The 25,182-nt window shown below is 38.7% G+C and overlaps 1 protein-coding gene across 2 annotated transcripts in view; it reads left to right on the forward strand.

Annotated features, from left to right (window-relative positions):
• The window catches only part of mtbp (MDM2 binding protein), a 30,368-nt gene extending 14,488 nt beyond the window's left edge, over positions 1-15,880 (forward strand). The window contains exons 10-23 of one of the 2 annotated variants that reach the window (XM_084356956.1): positions 9-75; positions 300-417; positions 891-1,070; positions 2,978-3,091; positions 5,656-5,820; positions 8,984-9,077; positions 9,161-9,319; positions 9,837-9,932; positions 10,091-10,354; positions 10,489-10,652; positions 11,548-11,660; positions 13,302-13,415; positions 15,199-15,264; positions 15,350-15,880. In XM_084356956.1, the coding sequence (XP_084213082.1) occupies positions 9-75; positions 300-417; positions 891-1,070; positions 2,978-3,091; positions 5,656-5,820; positions 8,984-9,077; positions 9,161-9,319; positions 9,837-9,932; positions 10,091-10,354; positions 10,489-10,652; positions 11,548-11,660; positions 13,302-13,415; positions 15,199-15,264; positions 15,350-15,388 (1,753 nt within the window). In that variant the 3' untranslated portion in view covers positions 15,389-15,880. The remainder of the gene's footprint in view (positions 1-8; positions 76-299; positions 418-890; positions 1,071-2,977; positions 3,092-5,655; positions 5,821-8,983; positions 9,078-9,160; positions 9,320-9,836; positions 9,933-10,090; positions 10,355-10,488; positions 10,653-11,547; positions 11,661-13,301; positions 13,416-15,198; positions 15,265-15,349) is intronic. The other variant, XM_084356957.1, reaches the window with a different exon arrangement.
• The last annotated feature ends 9,302 nt before the right edge of the window (positions 15,881-25,182 follow it).

The raw sequence follows: 25,182 nt of genomic DNA on the forward strand, positions 1-25,182 counted from the left end.
ACAAAAAGAAGCATGTCTGGGAAATCAATGAAAGCTAAACTACTGTTGGACCAGCTGAGGTCACTGCGTGGAAAGGTATCTGCCCCTAAGCTGTGCTCTTATACGTAGAAACACTTAAAACTGCAGCCATAGAACTTTGTAATTTCCAATGACATAAATAAATTCTGTTCAAGCTTAGATTTCTGCTGTTTACTTTAGTCCACAGTCAGATGTGAAAAGGTCATACAGAAGATGCACTATGTGATTCGTAGAGACTGTCTGTGTATGTTTATGTTTATCTGCTATGTTTCTGTCTCCAGGTTGGAGCATTGTTTAGCCTCTCCTGTATAATCACCCCCATCTCCCAGCCCCCAGCCAGCCAGCTCAGCTCCCAGCGCTGGAGAGAGTCGTTAGCCAAGAAACCAAAGTCCTTACCTGGTAAGACTTTATGTTCAAATCCTTTTAAGAAGAAGAATCTTTAATTGATAACATAACTTACAATGTACAACATATGACATTGGTACTTTGCATTTAACCCATCCCGAGGAGGCAATTAGCAACATTCATGCCTGGGGACCAACACCAGATCTTAGCCAGTGCCTTGAAGAGACAAGATTAATATAACTAATATAAAACTGGACAGCAGGGATTAAGTATACAAAATGCTTGACCAATGATTTTGTAGAGTTTGATATATTAAGTAGAAATATATTGATGTATTTGTCACAATAATATTGTGATATAAAAGGTAAAATGAATTTTCAATTGCAGCAGTAAAGCAAAGGAAGAAATGGGTACAGTGTGCTGCTGACCTTATAATAAAACAAGTTTTTAAAATATGAAAGTGAAATTCCTCTTATGTCAAGATTAACTCTGGATGTAATCTCTTTCCTTCTGTCTGTACCCTGTAGTGCCGGACGTAGAGGTGAAAGGTGAGAGCGCTCACTACTTCCTCTTGGTCCAGGGCTCGGACGACGTCGGGTGCGGAGCCTGCAGGGTCAGGATGTTGCACTCAGACAATCAAATCAATGGAGGGGCTGCCATGGCAACTGTCTCTGGGTTGCTGAGGGAGAAGTCTCTGTCATCATCAGGTATATTATGTTGTCGTGTGTATGTATGTTTCTGAGTGTGTTCACAGTGTCACTGTGAGTGTTTTGGTGAAATTTGGTAAACCCAAGAGTGAGAAAGATATTCACTGACACTTTAACTAACTCAGTCTAGTTTTTATCACAAAGTTTTACTGAAGGGGTTCCCTCAGACAAAATTGATATTATTCTTTGTCTTACTTGGATTTGGGTTACTGGTAAATAATTCAGCTTTCCATAAACACTTTAACAGGAAATATGATTTTATTTGATGTTTTTTGTTGTGATGATGTTTTTTTTTTTCCTTGAAACATTTTGGCAAGACATTTCTGCTCCCAACTTGTCCAAGACTCCCTGGCGATGAGATATTGTACTTCAATGGGACTTTTCTGCTTAGATAAAAATAAAATAAAAACTTCTATTGTAACAATTAGCTGAATTAGATATTGGCAATTCCAATTTGCAGTGTAAATCCGTCCATGTAATTTTCTCTGCGTTACTTTGATGAGAAAGAAAACTTCTAAAGCAAGTTTTGAACTTTATAAGGAGCATATTTTCCCTACAGTTTCTAAGTGATTTAAGGATGTTTATTCGTGAGGGACATTAGAGATGACTTTATTCTCGGAAAGTGTTAGTCACACTTAATCTAAAAATAAGTGTGTGTTGTCTCTGCTCAGATTTAACTGAGTTATGACTCAGATAAGAAGTACAAGTTGTAATGCAAAGGATTGGGTTACCACTGACCGTCATTCGTTTAGTTTGGACCAAATCAGTGGACCAAACTAAACAAACTTCCTGTTGTTCTTGACCCTTGCACCTGAAACACAATATTTTCCTAATTTCTTTCTCTCTGCCTCACAGCTTGAGTATTGTGCTATAATCAAATCAATTTTAAAGAGCACCTTTATATCAACATTTTTAGGTTTGGAAATATCTAGCAGTAATTTGTTTTCTGACATTTTGTAAAGAAAAGCCCCTCAAGTGCCCTTTCCCTTTTTAAAGCAGCTCCTCAGCTTGATTGAAGTAGAAGCCCCCCGGCTTCATCGACAGAAGTCTAGAGGTTGGCCTTTTTCATCAGGCATCGACCTGTATTACAAAAACAGGGCTGCATGTCTCCATTTTGCTACTTCTTCTTCACTGTTTCTTCTTCCTCCTGTCTTGTAGCGCTGAAAATGTTTGACTGTTCTGTTTCTTGTGTTTGTCACTGAAACAAGGACAATCAATTCAAGAAGAAAGGAGTGAGGATAAGGTATTGAAGGGACGGATGCGAGATAAGAAAGGAGGAAAGGTGCTGAGGAATTTAGAGAATGTATAGAAGTATAGAGGATGAACTGGATGGTTGAAATAAAAACCTTGGTTGATTGACTAGAAGGACAGATATGTGACGCTCACACTTTTGTTTGTTTTGCTCCCTTAAAGATTTTTTCCTGATGAAAGTCCTTCATTGTTCTTGAGCTTTATATGATATTCAAGAGACCCACTATGCTGTTTCCTCTCGAGAGTTCTTGCTGTTGTTAACATTTTATGCAACCTTCAGGAGACATTTTTGAAATACTTTTAAATGCAGAGCAAGACTCTAAAAGGTGCCCAACTGCTGCCGTGACACAGCATGAACACAGCACTGTTTTCATTAAAAATGAAAGTCTTAAAATGCACACCTGAGGGTTGTTGTACTTCAACAAAAGCATGAAATACTCAATAAACCTTTGTGTCCTGTAGCAGCACAAGGTTTCTGGTTGATTTCAAGTCTGTCTTTCCAACTAAGAGGTTACACATTTAATTCATCACACATATATATAGAAATAACAAAATGTTCTACAAGGTCTACTCCCGACAGTACACAGTGAGGTTTGCAATGATCTAATCATTTTCTCTCTTTTTTTCCCTGTCATTGCTTCTCTCTATTTAACCAGGAGGAGCTGTAGACAACATCCTCAGCCCTCTGCCCTGTTTCCAAGGAGACGGCCTCCTGAAGAGAGAGAGAAAGGTGACCCAGGTCCAGACACTGGTACTCAAAGAATATCTCAGTAAGTACTACAATAAAAGCACACCTGTAATGTAAACAAATATAGTTCTGTAACGAAAAAGGAGGTGATGAACATATAGTCTATGCAAATAATGGGTGCATTTGCATGTCGTTGATTTCCTCACTATTTTTGTTGTAATTTAGGGTTACAATTGTACTTTTAATAATTGCCTTCATGCTCATGTATATATAATAACCAAGGCAACCAACCTTATCTCACTGAGATATTAGGGTTGTAAATCACAAGTTTCATCACAATATGTTATATTGATGCTTTTGACCATAACGACAGATAACAATTGTTAGTATATCGTATATTGTTTGAATGTTGGGAGGATGTATGTTTGGACGGAAACGGTTACACAGTCTTAAAGACAATAACAAAGATCACTGTTTTCCCTTTACATTGATGATATTGGAATGTTGCTTGCTGAATTGATGCATTGATTGACGGATTGTTACACTCGTATAAGATATGTCAATCAAATTACATCAAAAATACATACTGTAGAATTTACAGTATCATCGATGGAAGAACAGATCATGCCATGTGCTTCATGGCTTATCTCTTCAAAAACAATTAATTGTTCAGTCAATCTACAAAAAAAAACCAGACAGCTATTTTGGTAATTGATTTAATTTCAGAATGCCAAACATTTGTTAGTTCCAGCTTCTCAAATGTGAAAATATGCTGCTTTTCTCTGTTTTATGTAGCTGTAGATTCTATCTTTGGGTTTTGTTATGTTCGCTGAATAAAAGAAGAAATCACATTTTATAGAGAAGACAATTAAGTGAAATAATATGTAAAATAATTGGTATTTTAGTCAATAATGGAAATAGTCTTTACTTGCAGCACTTACATTTATAACATAATGCATGGTATGTGATACTGTTGTAATCAAAAAACAATTTCTTTGATATATATATTGATATATAAATAGTAATGCCAGACCAACGGTGTGTTGCTGTAATGTAATTACTGACTGTACTTGTCCACTTTCTTTAGTCACCTGGCGGTATAAAGGAAAAGCCTGAAAAGTCCCCTGTGTTAAAAATAAATGTCAGTCTCTAAGATATGTATTCATTCCTGAGCCGGAGCCAAAGCCAAATACAAAGAGATGTATCACCTGTTGGGACCACTCGAAGCTTCCTGGATTGTCGTCAGTTTGAACTCTCAGCTCCCTCCAGCCCTCAGCACAGGCTGCTGCATAGAAAGTCTGTTAAAATATCATTACTTTACAGACACACATAATGTCCCCTTGGCAGGCAGATAGTGAAACACCAGTGGAGCAGAGCCAGATTAAAGGAAGTGGAGCGAAATTCTTCATAGTTGAGGAAAAGCAATAGGGCTGTTCTTTGAAAAGGCCATGAGCAGAATGAAGAGTCCTGACAGACCACGGGCCTTAATGAAATTCAACTCAATATATTCTGACTCGAAATTGGGAAAAGGCATGTCCTTCTAAATTGCAAAAGTTGGAAGTACTGTTGGAAGTTTTTCAGATTATGTGCAGTGTGTGCGTGCAATATCATGGGTCTCTCTCCTTTGTCTTACAGCCTGTAATCAGTCTGCCTGATACGTATGCAAGCTGATGCATGTGCATGCCAAGGACTTCATTTATCATTCCCCTCACTTTCAATTTCACTGAATATCTAACTCTCCACCATTTCTTATTTAATGTGAAACTTTTTAATTGCCCCATCACACCCATGTCACTTCTGCTGACAAATGTTAAAATTACTTGTGAAAACATCTAGTAACTTTTCCAACTCAAAAGTTACAAAGCGATGTTACTCAACAGATAGAAATGGACTTTCCTTTTTTTTTCCTTAATAAACCACTACATGAAAATGTGCTTTTATCCTTCACTTGCCCAACTTGCCCCCTGTTCAAATGTCCAGAGAGAGAGTTTAAGAGGGTTTGCTGTTCCAAGATTTTAATGTAAAAATGCAACTGCTTCTTCATCATCTGTGGCTGTGCCAGAGGAACTTAATCTGTTTCTATACAAAGAATCTTTTGAGTTTATTGTAGTCAAAAGAGGGAAATGTTCTCAACACAAGAAGTGAGAAATTGAAACTTGTAGTGTAGTGAAGAAATGCAAAACTATCTGTAATTGTAAGGAAGTTAATCCAGTGAGAAACACTTTTTTGTTACTTCTTCCCAACAGGTCATAATGAATACATTGAGATTCTCTCAGGATGTTTAGATTACTAATGTTGCACAACTGCTACCTAACCAATGTCCTTGTTAACATTACCTCAGTGAGGAGGTAAATGCCTTAAAGCGATCCACATATGCCAGGCTGGATCAATAGATTCATTTACCAAATATACCAATAATAAATAGCATTTTATTAATCAAATTGCCTACATTAGGTTTTTTGCCCAGCCATATTTATGTCTGTGGGACTATGTCTATGTGTCATTATCCAGTGCTGCTTTGAAACAAAACTAATTCAAAGAATAGTCTCCTGTTTTACAGGAGAATCAACAACCCACCTTTCAAGTAACAAGAGCAGTGATACTGATGTTGCCAAAATGAAAACCAGCCTCTGTTTCTGTGTCCAGGACAGAAAGAAGAAATATCAGCCTCAACCTCAATACCTGTAAATGACTTGAAGGTCATTCTGAGTCTGGCCAGGGAACAATATCTAAAGATGATTGACTCCACTCTGCCCTCTGCTGCCTCCTGTCTGACAGATGGGCAGGAGGGCATGGCCACCAAGAACTCAGGTAAGAAAGAGACCAGAAAACAATCTAACAGTATTTTCACAATTTTGGGAGTTTGAAGCATCATTGATTATTACTCGTGATCAGTCTTATACTCCATTCACGTAATGTCTGTTTGGAAATGCTACATTTACCCCATGTTGACTGAATGGGAAAACTGGGGAAACTGCCATTATTGCAACTCAGAAGAGTTATTATGGTTACCATCTTCGTTAGCCTTGTTGTCAGACAATTTTTTTTTAAAAAGACCATTTTAAAACAATTGACTTGATTGTATATGTGTTAAAGGTGTAATTTGTAAGATATGGCCAAAATTTGAGGGAAGATCCAAAAAGAACTGACCACTGCTGCTCTTTTCTCTGTTTAGGAAGGAATTTAGTTGTAAAAATATTCTTTTTCCTGATATTTTGTGAGTTCTTTTACTTATAAAACTAAGTAGAAAACTTCTAGATAATTTGTATGTATTAAACTTCTAAATTCCAGCCCTGGCTATATCATACTAGGGACTTCTATGATATAGTTATGCACGTAAAAAGGTTATTGTAATGATTTTAAGATTTACAGGTATTAATCGGCCTTTCAGCCAACCTAAAGATATACACAGCGTGAAAAGCAGTGTGCAAAAACCCTGCCTGTGAATTGTCATGCAGCAGTGCATCAGTATTCACCTCACGCACATTCATAGGATGCCAGTTTGAGGAAACAATGCCAGTTAATAACACACATATAAATCGTGAGCAATAAAACGAGTCCCAGCCTGCAGCCATAGCTAAATGTGCACAGTGAGGGTGGCGCCGGTTTTAAAAACGTAGCTGTGAGGCTAATAAACCTGCATGTCAAATAGTTTTCATGTTGTTAATGTTGTGACTTTATTAGCCGATTATTTTTTGGAGTTTCGACACAACATTGTCTTTGATAATGTTTATTGTGCAATTAAAGTGTTATTGCATTAGATATGACAGGAACAAACCAACACAAACAACTTTTCCAGCAAAAGTGCCACTTGTCTAATTGTGTCTAAGTCCATGTAGTGGCTTTCCTCCCAGTTTCATGTTCTGTACCATTTACATGCATTTAGCTCTCCATGACCTCACATAAGTATGAACTTGATTTTTGCAAGACATTAGCCAGTCAGAGGTGATGATAGGTGGTACACATGCAGAATCATATACTGTATTACACAAGGTGGAAATCAGGTTATTTTTTCCATAATCCTTACCCACCTTCTGCTCTGGAGACTGGAATGTTGTCTTCAGCAATAAACAGCTCCAGCAATCTAGTGTCTGCATCGCCTTAAGGTGTGAATGACTTTGTGTTGCTGTAGCTGGTGGAGAGCTTCAGTCTCTTCTTATTACGCACTTTACCACCTCAGGCCATTGCTGTGCATCTCAGCAGTGAACCTGCTGTATATAGTTTCATTACATTTTTGTCCTTCTTGAGATAACATACAATCTTCCTGTCCAAACACAAGAAAAGTGTAGAATGATCATATTTCGGATGCTGAGATTTTATCTGTTCAGGTTTCTGTCTGCCAAGAATTCAGTGTTTTGGCTCAAGTGAAAGTAGGGATAACTCTTGCAGTCTGTCAGTGGTAGGAGAAGCATTGTTTGTTTTTTAATCATTTTTTTAGATCCCTGTTCCACAGAGCGGGGGCTACTCTTTCTGGGATCTCTGCACAAACAAGCTAAACAAAAAGACAACAATCTAAAATTGCATAGTGCAAACAAAACAAGAGAACACAAATACAAGCTGATTACAAATATCAGAAAACAAGTTAACTGACTCTACACACGAAAATGTAAACAGCAGCAGCCCACAGTGGAAACAAAAACAAAATTATCACAGACCCATGGCGCCAAAAAATATACAAAAACAAACAGGTATTACAAAAACAGCCACAATAAAATAACATCTAAGAAAGAGTCAACAGTTCTTGTTTTAGTAATTTTTTGAAAGAGAGAGTTAATGAAACAGGTCTTATATCCAGAGCCCTCATTTAATTAAAAGTAGTATTCAAGCATTACTTAATAAGTGTATTAACAGCAATTTACTGAATGTATTAAAAGTAAAAGTAGTCATTCTGCAGAACAATGGTGGTGGTGATGTGTGTTGTATTTTACTGCTGTAGATGTTTTAAGGTTGAGCTCATTTGAACTACTTTATACACTGTTGGGTAGTTTATAGATGTAATAATCTATAAGATCATTATGTCTAGTTGAGTCTCTGTCCTTTGTGAACCACATATCTCCAATAAGTCAACTTTTCATGTGCTCATAAAAACAGTTTTAAGCTTTGTGATGATCCATTTAAGCCAATCCAAGAGGGTTTTTACATTGTTTATATAGCTTAAGAAGCAGGAACATTTTCTTAACCCAAATAGGAACACTTAATTCAAATTAAAAATCACCAAAAGGAGATACAGTATATTGTTTTCACTGGATAACAAGAGTTAACTGAAATGTAACTATAGCTGATAGTAGGTATTTGCCTCTTGAATGTAGTGGAGTAGAAATATAAAGTTGCTAAAAATTAAAATAATCAAGTAAAGTACAAGTACCTCCAATTTCTACTTTATACAGTTCTTGAGTGGATGTACTTAGTTATATTTTACCACTACAGTACATCATACCGTACATAGTGTCCCTGTTGCCTGTGCCTTTGTGCACCTCTATAATGTTTTACAGATTTTTCTTGGCAGAGCAAAACTCTATATACTTTAAGATGCTGTAAGTAATCTATCAGCACTTAAAGACTACTGTGAGCTCCAGCTAAGGGATCAAGCAGTGTCAAACAGTATAACAGCTAAGCAGTTGCTTGGTATTTTTAGGCATGTCCCTATCGAACAAGTAAAGCCTAATATACACAATGTCTCTATTCAGACTCGAAGGCTGAGTGTACCTTTGTGACTGAAGTCGCTTCATACTATGAAGCGCTATGTGACTGCAGTTTCTATGGAAATTAACTTGTTCTTCAAACTGTTTTGAAAAAGAAGAAGACTGTGATTCTTCTCAACATTTGGTCATATTTTCAATCCTTGCGGACAAACAAAATGTTTCATGTGAGACCCACACTCAGAGATGCTGGTTCTTGCTTGAAGGGAATTTCCATGTTAACCAGCGGGAATGACGGCTCTGACCAGCTCAGCCTTGTTGTTATGTCATTGTAGGTTTTCAGACCGTTACCCACCTGCAGTCTGACTGGCCGGAGAGGAGCGTCCTCCACAACATCGAGAACCTGCAGAGGAGACGACAGAAGAGGAGGTAAATGAGATTTAAAAAGACACATGAAACTCTGTGTTCTTAATGTGCTGTGTTTGACCTGCAGTGCATTTTGTGTGTCTTAGATTTGGCCTGTTGGGTCCAGGCTCCAGCGACAGTCTTCTGGGTCCTAAAGACAGTCAAAAGGGCTCTGCTGCTTTGCTGGACGCCAAAGAGCTTCTGAAACACTTCACATCTGATGGCCTGCCTACTGCGGAGCTACAACCACTGACTATCAATAGAGGGTGGGTTCACTCATGTTTTACTTGCTGAGTAGCACTTTGTTATGAAACTTTAGATATCACTTGTCTGGATTTCCAAAATCAGAACTGACTGAATCTTATACTAAGGTTGTGACGAAACCAGCAAAAAGAAAAACTAGTCACTAGGCACACAAAATAGGCTAACTGTTGTTCTTCTTTTTAAAACATTAACATAGACAAAAGACACATACTCTAGTCAGTTAGACAGCATCTGTGTTGTTGTAGGGTATTTCTCAATGACAAACGGTTAATGAGGCCATAATGAGGATTTGATTATGATCATCAGACGGCTACAGTGAGCTCACAACCTTTTAGAAAAATGATTGAGTCTGGTTCAACCAAACATTATTCTCGAACAGAGCAGTCATCACTTAGTGCTAATAATTCTGTCAGGCCGAACTGTGTGTGCTTTAATTAGTGAAATTTGTGTTTTAATGAAGAGACTGATTTATTGTCTGACAGGCTGTTTATTTGTTTCTCTTCTCTCTCTGTTATACAGTAGTAATGTGTTTCAGTTGTCACCAGACCTCTCTCCCGGGAGAGTCAGCCAGATGCCCTTCAACAAAGCCTCAGCATCACATTACCATGGCATAGAGTAAGTTTCTATAAACTATACAAAGAGCTACAGTAGCTGGTATTATACACTGAAGGCAGATGTAAAAAATGTATTATGATCAGAGAAGCTCAGCCACATCAGTCTCCATTACGTCTTTACAGTTTTCAATTTTTAATTAATTGAATGTGTTCATCTAGGTTCTGTCTAGACAACCAGCAGTCCTTGGACCGGGACCAGGCTTTTGTGAAACTCCAGTCCCGTCTCATTCGCTACGAGACCCAAACCACCTGCTCCAAGGAGCCCTGTGCCCTCCCCTTCGCCCTCAGCCCCGCCCCCTCCCCTGCTGTGATGTCAGAACCAGGAAGTGTTCCCGATGGAGAGACTCTGCAGAACGCTGATGTAGCACGACTCAAGCGCAGGTCGTGGGACACGGACGTTATCGGAGGTCATCCTCGCAAGAGGTACGGTGGTAGCATATGTTGCTCCTGGTGAGCAACAACAAAGTGTTTGAGTGGATGGCTGGGTAGATCTTAGGGTTGTGGAATGTCGTCATCTGTTCAGCATGTTTATGTCTTTCTGTGTTTGTCTGATCCAGGCTGGTGAAGTCAGAGAGCAGTGACTCCCTCTGTTCTCAGAGCAGTGGCAGCAGTGGGACACACCCCGCCGTCAGGTCTCTACGAAAACAGCCGAGCAGATCTCAGTCCACCTCCTCCTCCAACAGCCCTGCATCCTCATCAGCAGCAAGACGGACATCCTCAGGTACAACAAAAAAAACTCAACCGTAAATGAGAGGGACTGGTGTAACTGCTTTACATTGCACAGAATTAGTGTTAGAAACAACACTCATTCTGTTGTAGTTGAATTTCAAAATTGGCACTTATGCACATTATACATTTTAACGTTAAAGAAATCATCTGCTTAATTTTTCTGGGCCAAACTAATCCTGGGAATGCACCAGATATAACAAAATCAACATCAACATCTAGATAACCTAAACTGGATGGAAGACAGCATGTCCCCTCTCCTGTCAAATAGACTTCCTCTATGTCGCTGAATTCATCAAAGATCAATATGTGTGTGGAGACGGGGCTTGAACCCAGCAATTATCCGTCAACTCTTCTCAATACAAATCTGTATCATCATATGTTATAATAAAGTGGGTTTCCGTGATGATTTTCACATATTATTTATTGAATTAATCTAAAGGCATGAAAGTTCTTCTGAGTGTGATTATGGCACCAACAAGCTGCCAATTAAGCTATCCAGTTATCACATTACATTACAAATCCTCTCATATCGGAGTGGATTTGCAAGTGATGGAATGCAAGATGAAACAACATACTATAGATAGATCCTTTTTTTTTTTAGAAAGGATTTTATAAATATATTCCAATTTTTAATACTTCAAACCCTTCAAATGTATTAGGTGAAAACTTCTAAAGGCTTAGTTAAAACACAGAATACGAATAAAAAATAAATGAATTTAGACTGCAGCGAGCAACTCTTTACAGGAGCTCATAGGACTATTTTTATATTGGTGATTATTATGAATATTCTCATTTGTTATATGTTGTTCCTATCAGTCATATGGTAAGGATTTGTACTGCCATGATGGTAATGCCTCATTGTTCATTTTCCTGACGGTGCTATACAGGTTTGGCAACTCTTCTGACTGCTGACAAAGTTAAAGCTCCGCCGCAGAAGACACATGATGGACAAACAGAGGACAAAGCTGCCAAAGAGTCACGCTCCCAGAAACACAACAGAGTGAGTGTGTGTGTGTGTGTGTGTGTGTTTGCATGTGTGTGCGTGTGTCTTATTTTTAAAGGGATGCAAACCTACTATTATTGATGACAGTGAACAATAAAGCACACATTCAATACATTCATGCTTTTAAAATGAATAAATGAATAAATATAACTTTCCTTTTAGCAATTTTAGATTGTTGCCGTTCACACAGAGGTTCATAGGAAGAATGGAGAACACTTATTGTTGACTCCTTGGAAACAAGATGTTGCAAGATTTTTACCAATGTCACCTCTAGACCTGCAATAATTAGTCGGTCAGGCAAGGGAAAGAAAATTAATTGCCAACTATTTTGATAATTAATATTTTCAGTCATTTTTCAAGCAAAAATATCAACCACTTGCTGGTTCCAGCTTCTTTAATGTAAGGATTTACTGCTTTTCCTTGTCATTTATGATGGTAGATGAAGAGGTTTGGGGTTTTGAACTGCTGGTTGGACAAAATAAGGCATTTGAAGATATCACTTTAAGCGCTGCTAAATTTTAATGAGCATTTTTTGACATTTACAGACATCGATTGAACAGTCGAACAACTAGGAAAATAATTGGCAAATTAATCAATAATCCTTAGTTGCGGCCCCTGTTGCCATGCTTAAACAAGATCTCAGCTACTTTGGTGGGTTAAAGCAAAAGAAGCAAAGGCTGGAGCCACGAAAAAAATATTCCTATAATATTCACTTATTTAGCAGTGTGTAAAAAAATAAAAATAAATATTTTACCTTTCTACTAAAATTCCCTTATTCACCACAAACTGGACCCAGTGGCAGACAGAGAGTTATGCAACAGCTCCAGTAAAGATAAATGTTTTACGTTTTGCATGTGATCACCGTGAATTTGTGGGCTGGATTATCGTATCATGGCAGGAGCACTTCAGCAACTCTACGATTACCATATCACCTGCTGCCTGCCTCCACACACACACAGAACACACACACTTTTCACACTCCTCTTCGACTTAGTGTGTGCAATGACAGCAGCTCATACGTGGATGCGTGCTCAAGCGCTCACACACACACACACACACACACACACACACACACGCACCTTCACATCGTTTCTTCTGTCCCACGCACAGCTCACAATCTGCATCCCGACCTTGACTTGTTCTGATTTGTGATTACTATGCAAACAGGCTTATCATCCAGACCCAAGTATAGAAAAGAACAGTTGGTCCTATTCAGAAATAATGATAGCAGTTTATTCGGGACAGAGATTAAAAGCTGCTTTCTGCTCCTCATGAGACAGAGTGGCACAGATGATTCCTCACAATAATTTATGGTGTTTCCTCAGAACAGTCGCTGTGACAAGATTAAAGGCAGATCTATTTATTTCAGGGAATGTCTTTTCCCTGTTGACGCTATCAGTAAAATATTTGTATGTTTCTACCTGCTCACACTGTGAATGTAAAGGCGTGCAGTTCTGTGCAAGGACGTCCCCCAAAGTCGAGACATGTTGACATCTTGTCCTTAAAAAAGGGAGCCTTGCTAAAATTAGTTTCTCTGAACCAAGTTTGCATCAGTTGGGAATAAGAACAACTACATTTAATGTTTTGACAATCGTGCTAATATGACATTGTGTTTGTGTCTGTCTTGTGTGTCCTCAGATGCTGCTGGAGGTGGTAGCTAAAACACTCAAACAGCACGGGATCTGTGCCGAGCATGAGTGCTTTGAGGCCTGCAGCAAAAGACTGTTTGATATTTCCAAATTCTACCTCAAGGTTAGTCTTTTTACTGCCCACACACAGTCAGCGCCATCCTCTCTTTCTTTATTTGTATGCTTCCATGCATCCAGGTTTTGTACTGCAATGTTTGGACCATATGTTGTGTTTTGTCACAGATCCTTGCAGCAAATTAGCAGGATAATAACAGCAGTTTGAAGACACCTTTTGTTGTATGATTAGCTATTTCTGCCAGTACCCACATTGTCATCGATTTTCCTCTTGTGCCGCCTTGTAAATTGTAATCAGGTGTTGTTGTTTGATTGAAATAAACAATGAGGGAAAACTTGCCAGCACAAGTATTCAGATAATTTACTTAAGTAAACGTAGGAAAACGACAATGTAAAGTACATTTGTAGAATGTAAAGAATTGCCTTCAGATACATAAATATTATCAGCAATGTACTCAAGTACTTGTTATGCTCGTTCCAGTGTAGTATACTGTGTATATTATATAATTCGATTAATAATACTGATGCGTTAGTGTATATTTTGATGTTATAACTGTTCGAGGAGGAGCTGTTGGGTAATGTAGGAGTTATATATAGTTTCCTTTGAGTGTTGTAATCGAGATGTTTCCTTTATTTCTTTTCCTGCTTTTTTGTTTTGGAAGAGCTGGGCAGCACTGCAGGCACCTCAGGTTTATATATAAACCCAGCATGCACCTGGGAGGGTCTGTGTCTTTTTTTACCCAAGCAAGACGGGCTGAACGAGCTGTGATTTCTTTGCAAACTTTTTCATGCTGGCCAACTGCAATAAAACCTTTTAAGAAAAACACATTTCTTAATATATATAATATATGTTATAATACATCTTTTTTGGGTCAAGTTTTAACAAACCGTAAAGACAAAGAAGGTTATAAGGAAACTTAAGAGCACCTTATTCTAAACAGAACAAACTGAACAAGGGCTCCCACATGATGATGATAAATCTAAATAAATGAAAGAAAATGAAGATGGAAAGGAAAAGGGAAATGGATAAAAAGACAACAAATAAAGTTAATCAAAAGTCATGAAATAGTCTAGTGATGACATCAATTTTATATAATACTTTGATATCCATTCACCACTATGGAGAGGATAAGAAACATAAGACTATAACGGGACAATGAGATACGACTTTTCTTCTTTTGCCTAGTAGCAGAATACAGCAGAAAAACTGTAGTAAATAATAAACATCTAACTTATTCAAAAACATGTTTAATCCTCTTTAGATAAGGCCTTTGAAAATAGTGTGTAATGTGTCAGCTCATTGTCAGAGAGGAGAGAGAGCGAGAAAGCGCAGCTGGTACTGGTGTATCAAGAAAATTAGTATTGAAACTGTTTCAAATATTCAGAAGCTATGTCCATTTTTGACAACACTAAAATGGTCATAAATAAACCATTAGGAAAACGTTGACAAATGGATGACAATCAACTTGTTTTGCTTGAATATCATTTATTCCTGTGGTGCATCAGTGGCCTGTTGAAAACACTTAATTTAATTGTGGGGAAAATCTATTACAACTGTTTTCTATGTAAAATGTAAAAGAGTCAATCTTGTAACTATAGCTGTCAAGTGCATTATTTCCTTCTGAAACATTGTGGAGGACAAATGTACTTAATGCTGAAAGTGCTAGCTGACTGCAACATCTTCTATACTGTACACTTTTTCCTGTTCTCTCCTCTACTTAAACATAATCCGCAGTTCACGTGTGCATCTGTGACCTAAAATATTTGATTTGTACCAAAGAATCTCACTTTGTCAGTATGAGTGATCCTGCTCTTCTGTTGCTTGACCCCAGGATCTGAAGACATCTCGGGGTCTCCATGACGAGATGAAGAAGGCAGCCAGCAGCAACGTCAAACAGGTAACGCCACCGAACACCAGTGGTTCTCCACTTGGGTTTGTGCTCCTAAACTAAACCTGCTAAATGTTATTTTCTGTTGCTGTAGGTCATTGACTGGGTGTTGGAGAAAACCTCAAAGAAGTGAAGACAGTCTTCAGGAATAAGTGGAACAAATGTCTATTTCGATCTTAAAAAACTGCAGATTTCCACACATTTATACGAGTGTTTACTTTTTAAGCCTTCCTAATTAGTTTTAAATTGTTACATTAAGCCTGTTTTAATGAGCTTAATCCTTTATTTGATTTTATCGTTTCTTTACTAAGGCGATCACAAAGAAGCATATTTTTATTTTAGATGTTTTTCTTTTTAATCCTGTGTCTATTCTGATACACTCCCACTGCTCCCGAGCCATCCAACAGAAGTACACTCTGCTCTGGCTGCAGTCACTGAGAGGCCACGAGGGCTTCGATGTTGGCTTCAGGTTTCAGTCTTCTTTTCTTTGTAGCTGCTTTCAAACGCGATTTTAAAACTTTTCCCACTCGTTCGTTTCGTTTCTAACTACAGTAATAATTTAATGACTTTATGAATGTACATATTTTATCTTTATTTGTAACACAATAAAGTGTTTTTGAGTATTTTTTTTGTGTGCAACTTCCTGACTACAACAAGATATAAGGTTTCTGCGTGTGTCTCTAAGACATATGTGTTACATTATCAGAGCTGATGGCTAACAGCCCTGTCTGGATGGTAGCTGTTATTCAGACAGTTAAAACAAAGCCACGAGCAGCGCAGTGCAGCGCAGGGCTACATTTTCACCGACAGTCAGATTTTTTTTGTTTGTCATCAGAACAAACTGATCAGGAACACTGCTAAGATTTCTGGATCCCCGTGAGTAGATACAACCCTCGCCGCCAGCCGTGTTGTTTTCTCCAAAAGGAACTGGCTACAAGTTTCCGGCAAAAACATCTGTCATGCCAAGATAGCATGAAATGATCTGTGAAGTAGTTGAACTTCATAACAGAAAGCTTCAGAGTAGTTAATTGTTTTATTCTGACTTGGCATTGATTATTAGATGACTAGACACTACACTTTATTATTATGCATGAGAGACATTTTCTGCTCAGCCAAATTTGGTGAGGATGGCTGGTGGACAGGAACAGCTTGTGTTATAAGAAGAATTATTTCAGTAAGTACCTCCACCAAGGAGGTTATGTTTTCACCTATGGCGGTTTGTTCGGTTGGTTTGTCATGAGGATTACACAAAAGCTACGGAGCGTATTTTCCACAAAACTCGGATGGAGGATGCGTGTCGGACCAGAATAGATCCATTACATCCAGGGTTTTTGAGTTTTTAGTTGTTTTTTTTTTTACTTTCTTTAACATTGTGAGGTGGGGCGTCTTTCAACATCATTTGTTTCTCAAGGAATAAAACAGTAAATTAATGTTGATGTGGTCCTGAGATCTGGTGATCTTAAATTATGCTCAGAGAGCTAAAGGGCTATCGAGTTTGACATTGGCTTAGGCTTGATTAATTTAAAGGGGGACTGTTGGTCCCTGGTGGAGGTATGTGCTCTACTGAGCTGCCGTTTGTTACTGAATTGGATTACTGTATACTGCTGTAACACTTCATTTTATAGGCCCAACACTGTTTTATATTATATTTGTTTTTGTTTATTTCCTGAAAGAAATATACAATTGCAAAAACTCCCACACTTAATTTCCAATTAATTTTAATAACATTTCCTGACCTGATGAAGGTCTGAGTACCAAAACATTGTTATTAAAATTAATTGCAAGTGAAGCGAATAGAGTGGGAGTTTTTTCCTGACTAATTATTATTGTGAAAATGGGAAATCGATTGAAAGAGCTGCTCAGGATTAATCATTTAGTCAATTAACCATCAAACAATCATGAAAAATGGGGTGTGTTATGGTAATGTGTGCACCCCATGTACAGCGGCTGTGTCCTTACCACAGCAGCTCAGGGTTCAAATCAAACCTGTAGCCCTTTGCTGCATGTCATCCCTTTTCTCTCTCTCGCCCCCTTTTCCTGTCAACTCTTCACTATCCCGTCAAAATAAAGGCGCCAAAAAATTTGTGACAATTGCTCATCACAATTTCCCAGATCCCAAAGTGACGTCTTCAAATAGCTTCTGCCCAAACAAAAAGTAGCTGGAGCCGGCAAATATTTAACATTGTTGCTGGAAAATGTCTGAAACAATCAATAGATTGGCAACTTAATTTCTTTCAATCAACTAATCGATTTATTAACTAATCGCCTACTGAAAAACTTCATCAGCAATGAATTAAATATGTGATTGCAAACTACCAAATGAAGTCAATAAAGTCTACTGAGTTCAAAGAGATTCTCAAACCACAGTCTATATTTAGTGCCAGGGTCATTAACTGATCTAACTCAAAATAAAAACATTGTCAAGTGAGACTGTGTTAAACAAGCGCTGTTACTTTCTAGTCAGCTGATAGTCGAGAGTCAACATTCAACTGTCCAAATATAGTCAGGGACGGAGAAACAGGAGAAGTTTAGGGAGATAAAATGAGAAATCGTTGTTCCTAGGCTGCTTAGTCATGATACTATCTTTATATCTGTGAATGTGCATGAATATATTGTGTTATTCTTTAATTCTTTGGGTAATTCTTTAATATAAATGAGAATAAGCATGGACATATTATACTGTATGAACAATCTTCTTTTCTCAATAACTTTGGAAACAGACAATCCAAATATAGTGTGTCTGTGTTTTTCCTAGCAGTGACACTTTGAGGGTATTAAAGGCCATGTAAATTGCATAACCTGACATTTTCACTGTGCTTGTTTTTGTGGGAATGGACTGTGTGTGTGTGGGAGCACCAATGAATGTCAGGGTGAGTGCAGATAATAAAAGTGTATTATCTGCATGTGCTGGTTATATCGCAGTGGAATAACAGAAGAGATAATACAGTTTACATTGTACCATGTAGGTCTGCATCACAATGACCGGAAAACAGTGTGTGTCTGTGCAGAGGAGAAGGCACCAAATGTTGCCACTTATCACGAGTCCTTGGTATAAAGTGATAAGGGTAACCAAAGATAAGTATCCTGGTGTGGAGACGCACAAAAACACAAAACTGGAGCTCGATGATTTCTGTGGGATAGAAATGCACAACTAAATATTACAGCATCTTGTAGTAGACATTGGTTTTTATTTCCGGGGCCCTTAATAATTTACAGACATGTTCTGCCGGCTCATTAAATGAATACAGCACCGACTTGATGAGTAGGCCATCTGTTGTCGCTGCTGCCTCTAAAACATGTAAAATAAATGTTATTAATGGCTGTGGGAGGTTTCTGAGGCTTGAGACTTGTCTTTGGACTGATAGAGGGATCAGAAAATGGAAGGCAAGAAGATAGATAACGATGCATCTTCTCAAACATGAGACATGAAAAGCTTTACTTCCCCTTGCATTTACACTTTCACATGATGTCTGGTCCTAAGCACAGTCAGTGTGAACATTCAGGAACTTTGATAAGTTTAGAAGTGGTAAAACAAGTGAAAGTACAAGAAAAAATCTAAAACCTCTGTTCCAGTCTTGAAAATCACTGATGGTGAAAAGGTTGGCTAAAAACAGAGATTTATTTATTTCTTATTCTCTCGGCATGTTCATGTTTCATAGGCCACTTCAAAACGAATCTAAAATTTCCAGGGAACCGATTTTGTTGTTTGCATACCCAACTTTCTCGTGTGTGTGTCCACTCAGAGCTCATGCACACACTGACACTACAAACACACTATAAAATCTATTTTGAGGCTAATTATATCACTGGTACAGGCATTGTCATGTAAAAACTATTCCCCCAATCTAAAATATGTTATTTATTTTTTTTTTTTTTCTCCGCAACCATCTGGCAACCCCTGGAAGATAACTCACCTTTTCCCTTGGGGATCCCGACCCCCAAGTTAAGAGCCAATGCTCCAAATAGACCATGATCACACATCCAATCATCACTCCAATGTGATGCTCAAAACGTCACCTCACATTTATGCATACATGTGTTTGCATTGAACTTACCTTCAATTATATGCAATTTTTCTAAACTGATTTTTTCATGTAACTTTTCAGTTGTGTTTTCGGTAAATTTGATCCTTGTCCAGTGTGATCTTAATGCTGTTTTGTGTAATTCTGGTGGAGAATTCTTTTCATTCAATTTTTATCAAAGTTTTGCCCAAATTTAAATTATTTAATCACAAGTTCTGAAGTCATAAAAACACCAGATTCATAGGCACATGACAGCACAGCACAAACATGTAAGAGTCCATCATTGTAGCTACCTCTCTGCAACCAACACATGTAACACTGCAGGTTGATGGAGTATAGTTTCAGTTGCATCAAATACAAATACAAACCTGCATTGGTACAATCAGAGACTTGGAAGACACTGATGCCTCCTACAGTATAACCAGAAGGTCCTGCTGACCTCTTTAGGGCAGCCATGTTGATGCTTGAGTTCACCTACAGTTTGAGAAACACTTCCAGTACAATGATTGATACTCTATACGTTTACTGGAACAGTAATGAGCTGCAAGTTATGAGAAACTTTAGTCCCCAGAGGAAAAGGCTGACACACACTGCTGCGTTTGTACATTTTATAGAACAGTAATTAGTGCTGAACAGACTATAGGAAGCCAGTCCGACAGTCACAGTGTGCATGAGTGTGTGTGTGTGTGTGTGTGTGTGTCAGTACGGGTAGGTGGTTGATTTTGTACGGGTGCATCAGTGTGTGACAGTTCTCATTTTGGTGACAGCAAGGCAAAAATACACATCAACGAGCATTTTATAGGACTTGATGAAAACAAGGAGCCATTAAGTTCAAATTACAGACATGATTGCCATCTCGCCCGCACATCCAGACACCATCTGTGCCAAAACTTTCCTCTGAAAGATGACGCTGCACTGACCCGACCTCACCAGACATCATCTTTCACCCTGTCTGACGCACAGCTGAAATCTCTTTAACTTCACTTAGCTCTCACATTTCTTTTTAAACTTTTTAAATGTTTAACTCTGACCCCAAACGTTAATGTAAGAGGTGCTTACAAGTCTGTTTTGTTTAATGATGCTTTGACTGATGTGTGTTTTGCCCCACAAAGATTTGGGCTCCACAAGTCTGTCTATTGTTTACTGAGCAATTAGAGCTGGCTCCTTCAAGGCAGTGTGCAAGTTCAGCTTCAGCAGAGCAGGATGTGGAGGGACAATTTTTTTGTTCCTCACGGCATTTTTGTCTTTCAGGTCAGTTTGGATATTCTAAAACTCATACGGATGCATTTTTATGCCTCCGCGCCAGCAGTAGCAGTAGCAGTAGCCAGAGGCATTATGTTTTGAGGTTGTACGTTGGCCCAGTTCTTGTTAAAGCGATATCTCAGGAACGCCTTGAAGGAATTTCTTCAAATTCGGCACAAATGTCTACTTGGACTCAAGGATAAAGTGATTAAAATCGCGTAGTCGAAGGTCAGAGTCACTGTGACCTCACAAAACACCAACTGTAAGATATAATGATGCAGGGACGACAATATCTATCCAGCTCAACTTTAAAATAATGTCATAATCTTCTGCAAGAAATGTCTGGACTATTATTCAACCCCTTTGCTCAGGAACAGCAGCTTGGCTGTTGCGCCGAGGCATACAAGTGCAGGGCGGTAATTCTAGTAAAGCTAGTTGTTTATTTTAATTTTGGTCATGTCTGTGGAACAAAAAGTTTTTACTCATTACCGTAGCTCATAAGTGGATATCAAGCTGAGTTACACTGATGCTGAAACCCTCTGTAGAGCTAAAGGGTAACTGCAGAGTTTGTGATCCATCCTGTCACTACACTTTTCACATCACACATAATCATTTAATTAATTGTTAATATAAATATATTTATTAGTGCACCTGTAATCTTCTGTTATATAAATAATCAGGCCACTTTCTTCTGTGTTGTTCCCATTAATGCCTGTTTAATCCCCTTAAACTCCCTTTGAAGCACATTACTGCAGTGCGTCCTGTCATTGTCAACACAGTAAGAGCGTAATGATTTGCTTTGTAATCCTGTCATCTCGTCTCTCCTGCACGCTTATGTGTTCTCTCTCCCTGTTTGTGTCAGATCGCATATAGTCTCTCTGAGGTATTTTATTTTCGTGTTCCTCCCTCCCACTTGTCGTCAGCATACACATTTTGACTATAATACCTATGAAGGAGTAAACTAGAGCAGAAAAAAATGTGAGAATGTGTTGGATTTTACATGAACTCTGGGTATGGTCCTGGTCCCTGCTCGTCAGTGGGAAGTTTTTGTCTGACAAGCACTCAGGTCCAGTTGAAATCCTGCTCTTCCGATCAAAAGGCGCCACCACTTCAAACACCCACTAATGCTATTTTCATGACAGCATGCTATACTCATTGGATCAATTCCCATGTGCGAGAAGCAAAGGCACACATACATCACACATTTATTGCACATTTATCCATTTCAGCGCTTTTGGACAGAAGAGAACACAAATGTCCTAATGTGTGTGCGTGCAAGAGAGAGATGGGGCGCATTCAGGGGTACTGTAGGGACTTGGCAGTGGCATCCTAAAACATTCCTCTCTCTCTCTCACACACACACACACACACCTTCCTCACTCCAAATCTCTTTTATCATCAGGTTCCCAGAGACTGGGACTTTGTATTTCTATGTGTGTGTGTGAGGGAGAGACACAGTGTCCCTCCCTCTCTGCCAAAGACAGTGAAAGGCCAGGTTGTGTACAGTCAGTAGGAGTACATAGTTTCATGATTTGAGGCTGCATGTGTGTATAGGTTATGTGTGGGTGGGTTGTTTTCGAGAGAGTAACAGAGCTTGTTAAGTGGGAGGGTCACGGCAGCAACATCACCTCACAAGCATGCATCCATCGGTCCTCTAATGGTGTAAGAGAAGGTTACTTGTCCTTTTCTTGTCTATTAACAGATAATAACAGGGACATAGTGAGGAGGTGACCTAGTTTCTTTATCTTACAGTACCTACACAGTGTGCTCTTGCCTCACAGGCCCATTGTGAATGTTCCCACCCAGTCTCCCTACAAACATCAGGCACCAGCTGTGTCTGAGTTATCATCTCAGAGATTACATTTCATACTGGGCATGTTCCAAAGCCACATCTTACAACTGACAGAAAGATTTTAAAGACACAAAGTACACTGAATTGATCAATTGCGACTTGTTTTATATAATTAAAGACACCTGCAGATTTTGTGCGGAGACTCATTTGATTTAGTGGCGTCTCATGGTGTGGTTGCAGACTACAAACATCTGAACATAGTATAAATAGTACGCTCATTTGCTTTGGACAATCATTGAGGTATGAGGACGTCTCTGGTGGGTCACCAGGCTTGAGACCTAATTTTCAATATCACGTCAGTAAATATAATCAGATTTTTCACAAGACAAATGCAAATAGAGTGTTGCACTCTGTACTGAATCAAGAGCATCATTTGCTCTTCATTTGTCATTAGTTGCTGTTTACATACTGTATATCACAGGGTTGCAGAAAAAAGATTATCGCTCTGACATTACATCAAGGGAAAACAAGTGGCGGCTGTTAATGACTGACTAAATAGATCTTATTTCCACAGAGCCAGACTTGCCTTTTCTGTCTCTAGTCTTTGAGCTAAGATAAGCAAACCGGCTGCTGGTTGTAGCCTTATATTTAAGGGACTGATATGAGAGCTGGGTCAATGTTGGCATCAGAAATCAAATAAGCTAATTTCCCAAAATGTCGAACTATTCCTATAACACACAGTTCACAGTTGCACATCATGGTGGCAAGTTTGTGTCGGGGGAAACAGCAGTTTGAATAAAAATCAAAGAATGGGCAGAATTTAATGGATGAGTGCTATTTATTACTTACAGCAACAACAACTCTTGCAGCAGGAAGAAGAGTTCAGCTTCATCTTAAAAAATAGAATTACCACCCCAGAGTTAAATGCCTCTGCGCATCAGTCAAGCTGCTGCTCCAGAGCTTTGGTGTTGAATAATGGTCAGAACATTTTTTTTACAGAATATTATGTTGTCACAGTGCGTTTAACTTCTGACCTTTTGGATATCAAATGTCATAATTCATCATTTTTATCCTATAAGACATTTGTATGTTAAATTCTATTGTAATTATCGTATGAATTCTTAAGTTATGGCCAAACATTTATTTTGTCAGGCTGCAATAAACTTGAGTGATTAGCTGGTGAACATAGTGGAGCGTTTAGTAGCTTAAGAGCCAGATATTTCCCCCCGGAGTTCAAGAACAAAACAGAACTAAATTAGATTGAATATCGGCTACTACAAAGGAATACTAATGCTGTTCCTTGTCTGCTGGACTTCCTTAAATATCCTATCTCTACTTTTCTTAATTTGGCCTAAATGCTGTGTTGCCTAACTACAATTAAATGCTAGCTTCAGTCGATTTCACTAGCTAATTGTGCAGCATAATGAGAGACTTCAGGCATATTTAATGCCCATTGTTATGCTGTGAAAGAGTCCACGACACAAGCCCCAGCAAGTTTGAAAAAAACTTGAGCAAGAGAAATATGTTGGTACACCTGAAGACAGCTGGACAGCCCAGAGTGGGACAGCTTTCCAGGCATGACTTGCAAACTAAGTGAGGGAATTGACTTATTGTGGAGGTCTGCTGCCCCGTGCCACCTCAGACAGACAGACAGACAGACGGACGGACGGACATAGAGCGTTACTGGAGATACTATAAACTGCATTATGAGATTCATGGAGCGAGAGGTTTAGTGTACCATGACTGAAAACTTTCAGTAAGCCTTCATAAATTTTGCTAGAATGAGGAAGATGAGGATATTTCAGACGTTTTGTGGCTTTGTGAGTGATGCTCGACTAGTGGAGCGAAGACCACCTGCACACTAGTGAGCACCAGTCACACTAAATCTCACTTCCTCCAAAGATTTAGAGAGAGAACTGCCACAAGGAGACACCACTATTACTTTTGCAGTCGCGGAGAGACACCCACAAACTGAAGCCAAGTGTTCTGCCTGCAGGAACACAGCAGAGCACTTCTGTAGTGGCTGAAAAGATTTTGTAAAAATCTAATTCATTGCTCACCCCATGCCAAGCTGGAGCTGAGAACACAGTGCAGTAGTGACATGGGAATTGGTTTACAACTTTCTCTCAATCTGGGCAAAATTAACAAGATGGTCCACTCCTTTTCAAACATACATGATATTTGTGATGCATGACCGACCGACATGACCGAGTTTTATCTGTTTTTAATTTAATTTTTATATTGTATAAATATAATATATATATATATATATATATATATATATATATATATATAATATAATGACCAAATGGATGTACATTTCACTTTCTGTTTAGTTTGGTTGTTTTGTGATGAGCAACTCTCTCTGTCTGAGATCATGCTCATGTTCGAAGCATTTTCTGGGTATCAAGACTCATTTGTGTGTTTGCAGGTCGTAAGGATAAAAAGAGGGAGAAAAATAATACATGAATCAAAGCTTGCGTGATTTTTGAACATGTGTCTGAACCCCCCCAAAAAAGACTTCTTGCAATGAGCGATAATTTAAGCTCAGGAAAAGGATGATGGTTCCCAAAAAATTAGCGTTTACAATTAAATGTTGAATGTTGATGCAAACTCAAGTGCACAAAGTGGTGCAGGCTACATGTTTGTATGCAACCAGCCACACATACACACTGAGAGAGGCAGTCCAGAACCTGTGAGGACCTGCTTCAGCTGAGGAATGCAACAAGTGATTAAGCCAAGAAAAAAGCTATTCATTCAGAGCCCCTTTCCGCTCACACACACACACAAACATGCACACGCACACACATGCACACGCACAAACAAGTAAACAAACAAAAAAACCTGAGCGGAATGCATCTGCATGTCACT

Source organism: Pagrus pagrus, assembly GCF_965226575.1.
Source record: "Pagrus pagrus genome assembly, chromosome: 7".
Lineage (NCBI taxonomy): Eukaryota > Metazoa > Chordata > Actinopteri > Spariformes > Sparidae > Pagrus > Pagrus pagrus.